The sequence below is a fragment of the Podarcis erhardii genome (genome assembly GCF_964252035.2).
Source record: "Podarcis erhardii genome assembly, chromosome: 12".
Taxonomy (NCBI): domain Eukaryota; kingdom Metazoa; phylum Chordata; class Lepidosauria; order Squamata; family Lacertidae; genus Podarcis; species Podarcis erhardii.
The window spans coordinates 17,074,649-17,089,126 of NC_138513.1; the positions used below are offsets into that span (position 1 = coordinate 17,074,649).

At 41.8% G+C, this 14,478-nt stretch overlaps 1 protein-coding gene across 1 annotated transcript in view; it reads left to right on the forward strand.

Annotated features, from left to right (window-relative positions):
* The window catches only part of ODAD2 (outer dynein arm docking complex subunit 2), a 159,238-nt gene extending 149,506 nt beyond the window's left edge, over positions 1–9,732 (forward strand). The window contains exons 27-28 of the mRNA XM_081881779.1: positions 5,306–5,339; positions 6,575–9,732. Coding sequence (XP_081737905.1) covers positions 5,306–5,339; positions 6,575–6,761 — 221 coding nt within the window. The 3' untranslated portion in view covers positions 6,762–9,732. The remainder of the gene's footprint in view (positions 1–5,305; positions 5,340–6,574) is intronic.
* The last annotated feature ends 4,746 nt before the right edge of the window (positions 9,733–14,478 follow it).

Genomic DNA, 14,478 nt, shown 5'->3' on the forward strand with positions numbered 1-14,478 from the left:
GCTGCTCTGGCGAGCCAGCACCAACGCAGCACATGGAAACGCCGTTCACCTTCCCGCTATAAAGCGGTACCTATTTATCTACTTGCACTTAGGGGTGCTTTCGAACTGCTAGGTGGGCAGGAGCTGGGACCGAAAGACGGGAGCTCACCCCGCCGCGGGGATTCGAACTGCCGACCATACGATCGGCAAGTCCTAGGCACTGAAGTTTTACCCACAGCGCCACCCGCGTCCCCAATCACTAAACAAATCACTAAATACATGGGACCTTTTCATTTGTGATGGTGAACACGCTCAGCTTTTTGTCCTTATATAAAGTGTGCGTCTATTGTGGTTTTAACTTTCTGCATGTTTTAAATTATGCTTGTGTTTTTTTTAGTGAAGGTTTTATTGTTTTAGCTTTTTATAAACTGTTTCCTACAACCAAGTGGTATATAATTTTTTAAAAAATAAATAACTGTAGTATTTTTATCATGTTCCAAATACTGGAGCAAGAGGTGTTCTGTCCCCTGTATCCCAATCCCAGTGTTGTCTTAAAGAGGTTTCTGATTCAGAGGACTCACACTTGGGGATGGGCAGCTCTCAGCACCCTCTTCTATACTGTCTTGCAGTCCCATGCAGAGCTTGTCTGAGGCCCAGGGCAGGAGTTTTATTAGAATAAAGTTATAAACTCAAACTAAAAAAAGCAGCCGGTCCCTGGTGGGCCCCCCGCCAGCTTAGACCTCCAAGGCTTGGGGCAACTGTACCCAGCTACCCCCACCCATCACAGGCCTGATGTCCAGTCTTGGGGGCATGGTTCTTCCATGATCCTCAGAGTGTAAAGATGACTCCCCTATATCTTCTCCTGCTCCACAGCCATGCAGGAGCATGGGAATGCAAAACTGGCTGTGGACCCTTTGAGAATTGTGGACAGTTCTCCAAGGCGCATGGAGCTGTTTGAAGAGCCTTCATAAGCCTTTGGAGTCCTTTGAGCCACTGAGAGAACATCTTCCATAGGGCACCTAGGAGAGCCTGGAGCTGCCCAAGGTCCTGAACTGCCAGGCCTGTAGCAGAAGGAGCTCTGGGCACTGCTTCCTGTTCACCTGTGAGCCCCAGCAGAGCAGGGCAGTAGGATTAGATTCCATATATTATATAGAGCATTAGGTGGAGCATTACATCTGTAAGGTCAGAATAGCAGACAGCAGGAAACACTGAAGGGAGTAGCAATGGAAAGCTTTGCCTGAAAACTTTGACCCTGGTGCAGCTAAAATTAGCCACAACCAGTAGAAATGAAACAAGATGTTAGTCTCAGTTCAAACAAGTACTATTGTTTTTAAAGGTACATAGTCATGGCTAACTAACTCAACTGGAGCATTTTGATTTTCTGATGTCATTACTGACAGAAACATCAAAATAGACATATACTTGAGTCTTGCAACAACCATCTTCATATTTTTAGAGCGCCCCCCATTTCAAAGGAGTTAATGTTGTTATTTCAATTAAGCAAATCCTTATTGCGCTAAAACCTGTTCCTGTTGCAGATGAGCTAAAAGGGTAAAAGAACAGAAATGGGAGCCATTTTAGTGAGGAGAATCACAGCAAACTTTGAGCATCTTCAATAACCCAATAAAAATATCAAAATTTTCAAGCAAAAGCAATACATTAAGTTAATAAAACAAATTTCCAACAATAAAAACCATAGCCATAAAATGCAGTGACAGCAGTCAAGACAGAACAATGTATCATAAAGTAGAAAGCCAAAAAAAGTAAAACTGCCCTGAGGTGGTCAACAAGGTTCGCACAATGCACATGTCTCAGAGTGGGGAAGTCCTCCACAAATGTGGGGCACCGCCACAGAAAAGCACCACCCTCTGATGCCCCCAGATATTTTGGGCCACAACTCTCTTCCGCCCCACCCCAACCAGCCTGGAGGACACCAAGTTGGCAAAGTCTGGTCTGAAGAGTAGGGCCTTAGTGCATGAATTGTGCAGTTGCATATGGGAGCAGCTGCCTCTTTGGGTAGCAGGATGCCAAGCATGCTATACATCACTTTGACTTGTGCCTACCAAAAAATTGGAATAGCGTATGTGTGTCTGAATAATATTTTATTTGATGTTCTTTTCAAAAAGGAATCACAAATACAGAAATATTATTTAGCAACATTGTGTGTAAGATTACATATTCTTTAATAAGTTTATATTTCGCAAAAAGAGGAGCTGGAACAGAGGCAACCCAGCAAGCGATATCCTGCTTTGTTAAAAGGACGGTCCTTTTCAGAGAGAAAAAACAAGCCAAGGCACATCTGGCAAGCCTAACGTACACCAAGAAATGTATAATTTTGTGGATGAGTGACTTATTTAACACTTGCATTATTTAACTCAGCTGTGGTATAATTCAAGACAGGATTATTCCATTGTTTAAATTTTTGCAAAATTCCAGTTTCTTTGTACACCATTAGTGTTCTTTGGAGTAGTGTGCAATGCATAAAACTCTCAAAATAAGCACTGTGCTGTGTTCCCAGGAGGCGACGTGAGTGATAAGTCTTGGATTTTTGTATTTACTGAAGGAAATATATTGGAAAGTTATCCCCCAAAAAAGAACTTGCTTGCTTTCCCCTTCCCTTTCTGCTGTGCTTTGTATACATAAGAGCCTCTTTGTGTACAAAGTCCCTTCCCAATTCTCTTTTGCAGCTCTCTTTGGGAGGTTCTTACACACAATATCTCAGAATAGGAGTATGTTTTAAATGGGAACTGATACATGAAGTGTTGCAGATTTTTAGCTGGGTGCCATATAAATGAGGATTCTAACAAAATTTGGAATATCCTAGATTTCAGTGGCAGATTCTAGAATCCCTCTCAGGATATTTGGGCAGGCTCCAGGGCTTACTGGACTCTGAGGAGACACAGAAAAATATTATTCCCTCCATCAGGGACTTGCCGACAATAACCGAAGCAGGTTATTGCCATGATCAACCCTTGCCAAGGTTCAGTGTCTCAGCCCCGGCCTAATAAAGCTCTGCTTTCATCTGCAAATCATCTGGATTTGCAGACACCTTGGAAAACAACACAGAAGCTTTAATTTTCCAAACTAGATAGGAATAGGAAAGGACTATCTTTAAAAATTGGGGAAGGGGGTACAAAAGAGGACACAGATTTGCATGGAATTTCCATGTGATGGTTTGTACAAAAGGATGCAAATTTAGGAACAGCTGCTATAATGTAAATAGAAATACATTTCTCCATTATGTGTATACATCTCCAGCATGCAGGTTGCTAGCTGACTTGTGTGCCTTTTCAGGGCTTGTCCGAACTAGAGCAAAATGTGGATCGTCACTGGCCTGTCTCCCCGTTAATTTAAGGGTGTCCACATGGCAACCTTCCCACTCTAGTATTGTCCTAGGGCTTTGCCCCTTATCAATCATTGTAAAGTCCAAAGTGGCCAGGATTTGGGGCGGGGGACCACATTTAATGATGTAAAGGTCTGGGACAACACTGGGATGAGGTCCACATTTTGCTCTGGTGTGGATAAGCCCTCTATTTGCTGTCCAGACACTAACTGCAGGGGGCTGCCATGTGTAAAGTAAGATAAATGGCCCCCTTAGTTGGCACCAGAGATGCTTTGCCTATCTTTATAAAGTACCTCTTCCCAATTTGTTATAGCTGGCTGTAATAGTATTGTAACCTTAGTGTGCATCTGCAGCACTCAGAGTGAATTTTAGCATAATAAATATATGGTACTGAAAAACAGCATGTTGCAACACAGAGCTAGTATTGACCAATGACTAATTTCTGGGCACTGAATGCTACAGAGTTAGTATTGTCACATGCTGAAAAGGTCTATTAATAGGGTGAAGAACTCTGAATGGTAGGAGATTTATAATCCTCTTGGAAGCAATAGGCAGGAGGCAAATGATGGAAACAGGATGAGGCCTTCCTAAACAACCAGAAAAATAGCACTCCCCTGGTGTTAATGAAATGATGAAGTCTTGGAGACAAGCAGGAGGGGAAAACAGCCAGCAACCAGTTACTGCATAAGGGTGTCTTTCATCCTCAAGGACTCTAGGAAGTGATCACTTCCTCCATCAATGATGAATGGTGCCACCTTTGAAAATGACCTTTCTGTCTTCTGAAGAGACTGCACTCCGAAACATGTTGGGTAGTCAGAACTACAATGCAATTAAGTCAATGAGACATGAAGGTGACCAGTTCTTAGAAGCATCAGTTCATCAACTTTGGTCTACAGCAGGCATAGGCAAACTCAGTCTTCCAGATGTTTTGGGACTACAACACCCATCATCCCTAACTAACAGGACCAGTGGTCAGGGATGATGTGAGTTGTAGTCCCAAAACATCTGGAGGGCCAAGTTTGCCTGTGCCTGGTCTACAGAGTGGACGGTGTCCACTGTCCTCACTGTTAGATTTCATAGCTTTTTTGTAATGCCAAATAAAGGTTTGGCGAAGTGAAGTCCTAGCTTTCATGGTGCATACTGAATAATGATTAAGTGTTTTGCAACCATAAATGCACCCTCCAGTGGCCTTACAAAACATTTCCTGTGTTGCAGTATTTAGTCTGGTCTTCCTTTTTCAACTCACTTTTATTTTATAGCTCTTTCCCCCATTGAAATGAAGTAGCATGCAGCTCTTGTGACAGGGAATTAAAAACTGCACTTATCTTGCTTTAAAAACAGATTAACAGCCCATTCACACAGCAGATGCTAAACACATCTAGATGACCACCTTCATTGCTGAGCTTATAAGACACAAAGAGAAACGCAACCCTTGAATAAGGCTGGTGCCAATTAAGAAGATAAGCTCACAAAGTGTACAAACCCATTTGACCCCAGGCCAGCTCTAGTGGTGTATGACTAGTTGTGCAAGAATTTGGATGCAAATTCTATTGCATCCTATTTATGCCCAAAGTTCCTGATCTAGATAATAACTCTAGGTGCAGTGTGACTGGATCAAGGCAAATCTGTTTCAGCGAGAATCTTCTAATGACAGTGAATCCCACTGGTGGTTTTTTTTCTTCCTTCTTTTGGAGGTCCCTTCAAGATTGCATTGTTGTTCCTACTCAGCATAAGAGCGTTAATTCTCAACAGGGATGTAGTCTTGTGGGTGGGTGGGGGGAATATTCCCTTGCTCTAGACTCAATATGAATGTTCTCCATTAAGCCATGCATTTTCAGTGTTGTGCAAATCAGAGATCTGATGGGATACCTTGGGAGCAAAAATGTGTCTGAAACTAGGGCTGCCATCCATATGCTATCCAGTGCTGCTTTAAAAATGAATGAATGAAAATGGTGGATTGACCAGATTATTATCTCCTTTCAGAAACTCTGGAAAATGGACCTAGCAAGTGTGAAAGGTGAGTAAAAGTTACCTTTGCCGGTTGCCTATTTCAGAAGTGTATGTAAGGTGCAAGGAGTGGGCATGGGCAAACATTGCCCTGTTCACCTCAGGTATTTGGCAAGAAAGCCCGGAGGGGCTTTGCAAAACCCACATCTTATGTGCATTTGACTTACACGACTTCAACCATACCTGGCTGAAGGTGGGCTGGTGAGGGGAAGGACCGGAGGTTCCAGGTGCTTGGCGCACCTGGAAGTAGGGTGACTTTGGCCAGCGGCACCATGGCTCTGGGACTGGTGGGGATTTGCCGTGAGATCATGCAAGAGCCAGAGGCAGCTCACTCACAGGGCACACTGCCAGCAGGCCTTGCCCATGAACAAAGGTCAAGGCCTGGCACGGAAAGAGATTTTCAGCTCTCGGCCTTTCTTCCCAGGCAAGGTCTGCTCAGTTAATGGGAGCATCCCCACAACTCCCAGAGCCACTGTGCTGCTGGCCAAAGATGCCCCACTAGCAGGGTACACCAGGCAGGACTTTCCCCCTCACTAGCCAGCCTGTAGAAGGCAGGGTGGCTCAAAGGGTTATTTTGGGTTATGTGCGATTTTCACTTGATCCTCGAAACCTAGCTCTCACATGAGAAGTGATTCCTCTGTAATAAAAGAGAACGTGTGCAGAAACTGATGCTTCCCCATTTGCAAGCTGAGGCATGGGAAAGGAGGGGAGTGGAAATCCCTTAACTTTGGGGGAATAAGTATCTTATTTCACACACACACACACACACACACACACACACACACACACACTTATCTTAGACAGTTCATTCATCCCTGTGCACCCTGCCCTCATTGTGTGCAAAAAAGGTGCAGGAAATGAATTTGCAACTGCTGCATGAACAGGTGGTGAAGGACAGTAAGATGGGAATTTGGGGGAACTTATTGTCTGCTTCAAGGTTCGCTTTCAAGTTGTTTTTTTATGTGGGATGTTCTTCTCAGGAGTACTGGAAATATTCATAAAATGAATCTAAATAAGTATTGTTTAATTAATATAATATAATATTTATATAAATTTAGTGGGCTGTGTCACTGTAGTTCAGTTTCTCCATCTCTCTCTCTCTGCCTTCTGCTGTTTTATCTTGGCAAAAAAAAAAGGAAGACTTCTTTAAAAATGAAAATGCTGTAAAATGCATTGCCTTGCTTTCTAAGTACTTGACAAGAATCATCATCAGACATGGAAACATTTTTTGTTGCTTGATTCTAGTGCAGCTAACAGAAAGAGATCAAACAAAGATGAGACCTATTGGAAGGAGATCAATGCAGCGATGGCCTTAACAAACCTTGCACAAGGAAAGGACAAACTCCAGGGGACGACCAGCTGCATCATTCAGAAATCGTCACACATATCAGAAGTAAAGACTGTCAAAGTGCCACTAGTACCACCGTTTTAAAGAGAGTTGTTGCTTTTCTTTCCAACACATGTGGACATGTATTTTTCATGCCATTGGTCCCCCCCCCCCCATAAGACCAGAATGAGAGGTCTGAAGCAAGAATTGAGAACCAGGTTCTTTTTGTAGCATGGTCAGTAAAAATAAGAATGGGAAGTTCTCGCCATGCAGGCATGCTTGAAATCAATGGCAATCTCTCAAGAGCCTGGGCGTGTTCTCGTACGATTCCCATTTGTTTCAGTGTTGCTTGTGCAAGAGACATTCCCAATGAATTATGCACAACGATGGCAATAAACAAATGCTCCCTCAGGCTAAAATATTTTGATTTCTGGAATAAAATATAAAAGCAGTTCTATAAAGGGCATGTAAATTATGGGTGGCGAAGCCTCCCAAGTTTGTTTGTTTTTTAAGTCAAAACTATTAACTTATTTTATTGTATTAATCAAACTGCACATTAAGCGCTGCATTGCTATAACAATAAGTGCCTTGCTTTCGTACAATAAGCTAGAACGTGGGCATAGCTCAATACAACTGTGCCTCAAAAGTGTGCCAATGCCACAACGCTTAACCTTTGCATGTAATTTCTAAATGCATCCTGACCAGTTTAAAGCTGACCTCAGAAAAAGGGTAGACGTTTCTCAAAAGCCCTGGAGCATTTGCCTTGTATGGATTAAATAAATCTCTTCGGTGAAATTGCTACATTTTACAACAGAAAAGTCCACTATGTTAACAAGTAATGTGGGGTTTTTCTTATTCAAATGGGGGAAACGTTGCTATGCCTCTATGGGTTTTTTTCTCCCCTCCTGACTGCATTTGCCATATGTTAAAAAATAAAAAGAATAATTCCTTTCATAAGTGCAATACTGTGGGGGGGGAAGAGTCTCATATTTTTTAAAGGAGCATCCTGATTATGTACATTAAAGCTTCAGTTACTTTGCAATGTGAATGTAAAAAGGAGAAAAAAGCAATAGCCACAGGTGGACAAAACCATTATAATGGAATTGCCCAGTCCTAGAGCTTTTTCTTTCATATGGACTGAAAGGGCTGCCTTTGAGTGTGTGTTTTACGTGAAGAAAAATGTACGTTGACCAGAATGGTCATTCACATTACTTATAATGCCTCTCCTCAGATTGCCTAGTCAGTACATTGACAGAGATTGGAGGTTAACAATAATAGAGAGTTCAAAGGGGATTTAAGCCTTACATAAGAACACGCTCTGATTCTTTTATGTAGTTCAAATGTTTAACTATAAAAAGACTCATTGTGATAGTTTAAGTCGTCGTCCCAATGATGAAACCATCAGTAAATCCAGTTGGGATTCCTTCCTTTTAAGCTCTCCTTCTGACTTATTGAAACTTTTATGTAAGTAAACAAAGCAGATCACTTTTCTGGTACCAAATCAACCTATGCTTCAGTTTGTTATTTATACTGGAGCTCAATAACTTTCCACGACGGAAACTGTTATTGCCTTAATGCGTCCAAAATGTTTTTATTTTGGTACGGAATGTATCAAATGAAGAAAATCCCCATTTCAATGAAGGGGGGGAAAGAAGGCATAATGAAATCTATATATTATATAAAGCAAATCATTGGAATTTAAAACATATGGGGCACACACAACACACCAAACAATTGTGGCACTGAAGCAATTTAAAGTCAAAGTAGATGCTAAATTGGGCATTAGAAACACCATTTTAACTCCTAAATTTGACTAAAGCAAGTATACTTTGCTCCAACCATATGAAAATATTCTAATCAGGTTTACACTCTTGAATAAGCAACAGTAAAGCCAAATATAGCTTATACTCGGGTCAGTAAAATAAAACTGGGAAAAGAGCTGATTGTCCTGAGTCCAGTTCAGGGGAAATGGAAACCTAGCTTATTTTCCTTAAACCAGTTTTAATGTTACATCTGAATAACAATATCCAGGGTAAATTTGTAAATCTAGTTAGAGATCCTAGTTTGGAAATGAGTTCTCAGTCCAGGAAACCTGCTAATCCTGTTTTTATACTCAACCCAGTTTGGTACATAAAAAAAATTGACCAAACTCTGTTTGAGGTGGGCAGAGTCACAGCAAAGATCATTAAGCAAAATGCCTAGAACCTGATCCATTTCATCTTCTATGCAGGTATTGGGTGAGTTCAATGTTTCCGGTGGAAAAAGCTATCCAAATGCAGAAAGAGGGATAGTTTCAGGACCTTACATGCATGGATCAGCGCAAGACACAGTGTGGAACTGGATGTCCTTGTAGATTTGCTAGTTTGCAATACAATAATGAGGATCAGGCAACGCAGCCAGAGCAAAATAAACTACATTTCGATTTAAAATCTGAACTGAGTCTTTTTGTTTGGGTAACCTATTGGAATTTTACTCCTACCCCTTCTGCTTCTAATAAGACCCAGTGAACTTCTAAGATGCCCATTCCTTCTTTACTTGACATATATGGCAAACCCCCGTATAGTGAGGAAGATCAAAACCCTTGGTGAAGCTGACTTTCAGGTATGCAACGCGTTGCTCAAGCATAGCCAGTTCCAATTGCACTAATATAATCTAGATAGCAGATATCAAACCTCGATGTAACATGTAGAACGCATCTTGATGTAACATAGCATTTTGTGGTTGTTGTTTTAAAGTGTACAATTAAAATGATTTGATATGAAAAAATATTTTGTACATAAATATATATATTTTTACTTTTTTAAAATTGCTATTTTGCATTGACATAAAAAGCAGGAAATATATGTTACGACTGTATGAACAGTTGAAGGATACTTTTGGTTGACTTGCATCTTCGTGTAAAAGAGGTCTCCCCCCACAACAGTGACTTTCAGACCTGACCAACTAGACTTTGTCATAACAATGTGAGTTTTTAAAGAAAACAGAGTAAACACTTCACTTTAGTTCATACTATTATAAGTTATTCTGTTATTAACTATTTTGTGACAATAAACTGTCTTGCCAAACTTTTCTGTAAGACATTTTCTCTCTGCTTTTTATTTGGGTGATTGGCAACAAAACGGAAGTACTAACAGCACAAAACTAACCATGCTTACTCAGAACGACATCTGACTGAAAAGAACGAAAGCCACAGGACTTGCTAGTATCAAAGATTCTGTGTGCAAGTGTGTATAAGTTGTTTTTTAAGGGACACCTACGAAAAATCAGGTACTCTTAGAGGTGCAATGTTCCCCCAGAGAGCATGGAGCATCTTGGATTGTGCAGTGCAGCCGCTTGGGGGTAGCAAATATTTTTGGTCCATCCTTTCGGTGTCAGGGCCAGGCTGGAACTGTGAGCAGACCTGGAAATCATGATTTTCAGCCATGAGTCCCTGAGGTCAGGGATGTAACCTGTTGGAGCTGAGCTTTGAGATGGGCTCTAGAGCCCAAACACCACAGAAAGAAGGGATGTTGTGGGACAGCCTGAAAATGCAGGTTTCTAACCACAGATTTTGTTCCCGAGGTCTATTTAGTATCAAGCCTAGATCCCACCAGAGCCCAAATCAAAATGTGCCTGTTTCAGGGCAACGTCCTCCCTGGAGCCCTCCTCAACGCCAGTTTCCTTTCGCAACTGTACCTCAGTGAGGGGATCACACGGTGAGGTTGCTGCAGGCACCATGATGGGGCTTCTTTTAGGCTATGAATGTTGTTGTAAGCATGCATAGCAGTATCTAGGGCTGCCAGAAAATACGGGAAATGTGACTCACAAGGTACTTTGATATTATTGCAAGTCATCCATTATGGTTCAACCTAGCATGGGGAGAGGGCAGTACACATGGACTCTGGGAACAATGAATACTGCATTTCACATAATATATTGTGCCCCCAAATGATATGTCTAAAGGGGGGTCCACTGCAACATCCACCTGGAGCTGTCTTTGTCACATTGTCTAGGTTTGGGAAACGGAAGAGACCAACAGGGGCAGAGTGAGGTTGATCAGAACTGACTGAATCTAATTTTGGGCCTAGGTAATGTCGCCCAATATTTAGAGTGTTCTTCAACATGGGTTTGTAGAAGTTGGACTCCCAACTCCTTTTTTCTACAACCAGCTTAGCCAATGGTCAGGGATTATGAGAGCTGTAGCTTAACATATTGGAGCCCAAGACTGAAGAACCTTGATCTAGAGCAGGGTTCCCCAAACTTGGGTCTCCAGCTGTTTTTGGACTACATCATCCCTAGCTAGCAGGACCAGTAGTCAGGGATGATGGGGGGGTTTAGCTGAAAAACAGTTGGAGACCAAATTTGGGAAACACTGATCTAGAGGAAGTTCAGCAACAAAATTAGGACCTCCCAAATTATTTATGGTGTAGAATTGGGGGATCCACACATTACTCATCAGAAGGAACTGTTCTTTGTCAAAGTAGGAGATCAGGTGCCTAGCATTTATATGAAGCCTGGCCAATCCAGTGGGTTCATAATGCACTGCAAATGGACAGGCTGATGTTATTCACACGAATTCCCTTCTGTGCCAAGAGTATGCAACCACACACTCCTGAAGCCCGTTAGCTGTAAACACTTGCAACTGCCAGTTGATTTCCACACATAACAAACATTCAATTAGACCCTCGAGTTTCAAACTTAAGAGACACTTGTCCTTGTTTTTTGTTACATTTTTACTTTAATTTAGTCTTCTTGTTGCTGCATAGTTTCTGGAAACACAGATTTAAAAGTTTTCTTAAAAACGCAAGAAGCATGCTCAGCGGTGAGCCAACAACTAACAGAGTTTCAGTTATTTATGATGTAGAAAACCAAGCATCATTAAAACTGCTGGTCTTTGTTTCAACATATGTAACCGTTTTAATAAAATAAGTAACTTGGTTTTATTTATAATAAAAATAAAAAAACAAGCTTGCCATTTTGGAAATAAATGATCATTCCTTGGGCCATAGATTTCATATGCATGTTCTGTTCGCATTAAGTTGTTGCTCAATATCTCAGGGCTACAATCCAAAAGAGTGTTAAGCACGCTTGAGCCCATTGATGTCAATAGGTTTAACTTGGTACTGGACTGTTGCCCAGGAGTTTATGTGGAATGTGATACAGAAATTGTTCTAGGAGTAGGAGGCAGCGGCTCGCTGCAGAGATCTGGCACATGGTAGCTGATTGTATCGTCGTGATAACAGATGCACAGCAAGATCACATCTAATTTGTGCTCAAGTATTTAAAAGACAGGGAATAGTCTGTATTATGATATAGCAATTCTGTGCCAGGTCCTTTGGCTGCTTAAAAGGATCATAAGCACATATGCTTTGTATTCCGACCTTCGAGTTTAATGTCTTTGGTTCTGGCTCGATAACGCACTGTTTGCCTTCAGAAGTTCACTGTCAGTTCAGTTTCATCACTGGGTGTTTTAAAAAGCTGCCAACAAACAGCCCTGATCAGCCCCAGAGCTACCACTGCACCTGCTACACCAAACATACCCTAAAGGGAAAACGTTTACCAGAACCCTTTTATTGCAGGAAACGAGATGCAGTTTTGAAACATGGGCCTACAATGCGCTCCTGACCTTTCCTGGCTCTCACAGAGGGAATCAGAGAATTGCAGAGTTGGAAGGGAACCTGAGAGTCATCTAGTCCAACCCCCTGCAATGCAGGAATCTCAGCTAAAGCATCCATGACAAATGGCCATCCAACCTCTGCTTAAAAACCTCCAAGGAAGGAGAGTCCACCACCATCTGATGGAGTCCATTCTACTGTCAGAAAGCTTAGTGTTGGACATTGCTGGGTTTGGGGAGCAGTTTTGATAGGCAGGGGTATGTGGAGGTGTAAGCTGAAATATTCAGATACTATGGAGTGCCTTGCCAGTTCATGATGCTTCAGGTTTGAGACATCCCTCCATAAATCAAAGTCTGCAGATTAAGGGTGAGCATCACTGACAGTCACCTAGAAAAACTAAATGTAAACTGAATATTTGGCTTTCCCCATACATCAGTGATTGTGAGACCAACCCTAAAATAAATAATAAAAACCAACCCTTGGGCACATTGCTAAACGCCTCCTGTTCCAGAAGGGAGCAGAAAGAGGACCAAGATGAAAATATGCATTAAGAGGAAAAAATGACTAAAAGAGAAAAGAGGCCACGGGCACGTAAAGCTGTAGATTCGCCGCCGCCCCCTCCCCTTCCCCACCCTCAGTCTCCCCTCCCCAAACTCTCTTAAAGTAACTGTTATGTCAGCTTGGCTTATTGGCAGTAGATGTGGTTGTTGGCAGTGGATGTTAGGTCTGGCTCAAGACAACTATAACTCACACACCTGACTTTTTAAGCAGCTGAGGTCTGGTTTCTTAATGGATGTTCTCTTTTATTTGTCTTGTTGGTTCCTTCTTCAGATATTTTTACTTTCCTGTTCAGACTTTTTCTGGACATGATCCCTCCACCCGTCTTCACCCCCCCCCCTTTCCTGGAGAGAATATTACAATACGCTGGTTCTTTACACCAGATGATATTCTGCTCACTTTTATCACAGAACAATTAAAAGTATTTCTTGCTGGCTGATTGTCTTTTGCCCTCTCGGAGCAAAGGTAGGCACCATGTTTTAACAGATGTTCAATATAAAACACCATCCTTTTGCCCCAGCACACACTCTGAATTATCAGGTCTGCAAGTTTTCAGTGTGTGGATAAACTGACCCAAACTGGCTACAGAAAGTGCTTTGAGCTCAAGTTGCTTCCCTCCATGATAACCATGGCAGGTTACAGCTATTTTTTAAAAAGAATAAGCTGAAGGAGAAAATATACACATCTAACTGTGTCTATATTTTTAAAAAGCTACACAGCCCATATGTGAGTGCAGAAGCAAAACTGAAGATGAACTGCTGATATGCTTGTCTATAAAGCAAATTGCAAACACAGAATCACACTACTGTGACTACTATTAAAATGTGCGTCTGTCTTCACTCTCATTGTGATATACTGCCCTGTTACTTCTCTGGGAGTGCAGGGTTTTGTTTTGTTTTTTTACCTCAGTAAAGGCCACTTCCTTTTTCACTGTCATTACCTCACAGGAACAGAGACGGATGTAGCAGGTGACAGTGTTTATTTCTCCCACCTCCCATGTCAAGTTCTACATTGCCGGACTTAACAAACACAGCACAATTTTGGAGGTGCTAAGACTTCAAGAGTGTGCTGCAAAATTGCCTCGGCCGGCAGACTCCCTCATCTATCGCTCTGTACTTAACTACTACTGCTTTTGGCTATCTCAAGTCCCTAAAGGACTGTCATTCTAACCATAACTACCTAAGACCTGCCAAGACTCATTTTATGAGCTGCTGCTAAGAGTTTAGCTATTTAAGGCTGATTTTTAAACAATTTTCATTGGCACTTGACGGTACATACTTGATTTACAGTGCCGTAAATAACCACAAATAAGGGACATCTCTTTCTTTTATGATATCACAATGTTACATTATTTTGAGGGGGAGGGATGACAGGTTTCTCGACTAGCTCTGGAATTTATTTCCGGTTCTGTGATTGACTTCTGAGGTGGCTGTGCAAAGTGCTTTCTCTTTCAAACAAATATAAATATGACTTTGTGATATGCAGTAGAGACTAGATTCTTCAGATGTTGAGGTTCCTAAATATAAGAAGGCTGTGAAACGCTGTGGGGTTAGTGAACCAGAGGTTCTGAAAAATTGGCCTCTTGCTATGGCTTCTTTAGCTGCTTGAGTGCTGTGAAGTTGGCCAAACAGCAAGGAATTTCCCATTCACCCATCCAGCAAACGTTCCAT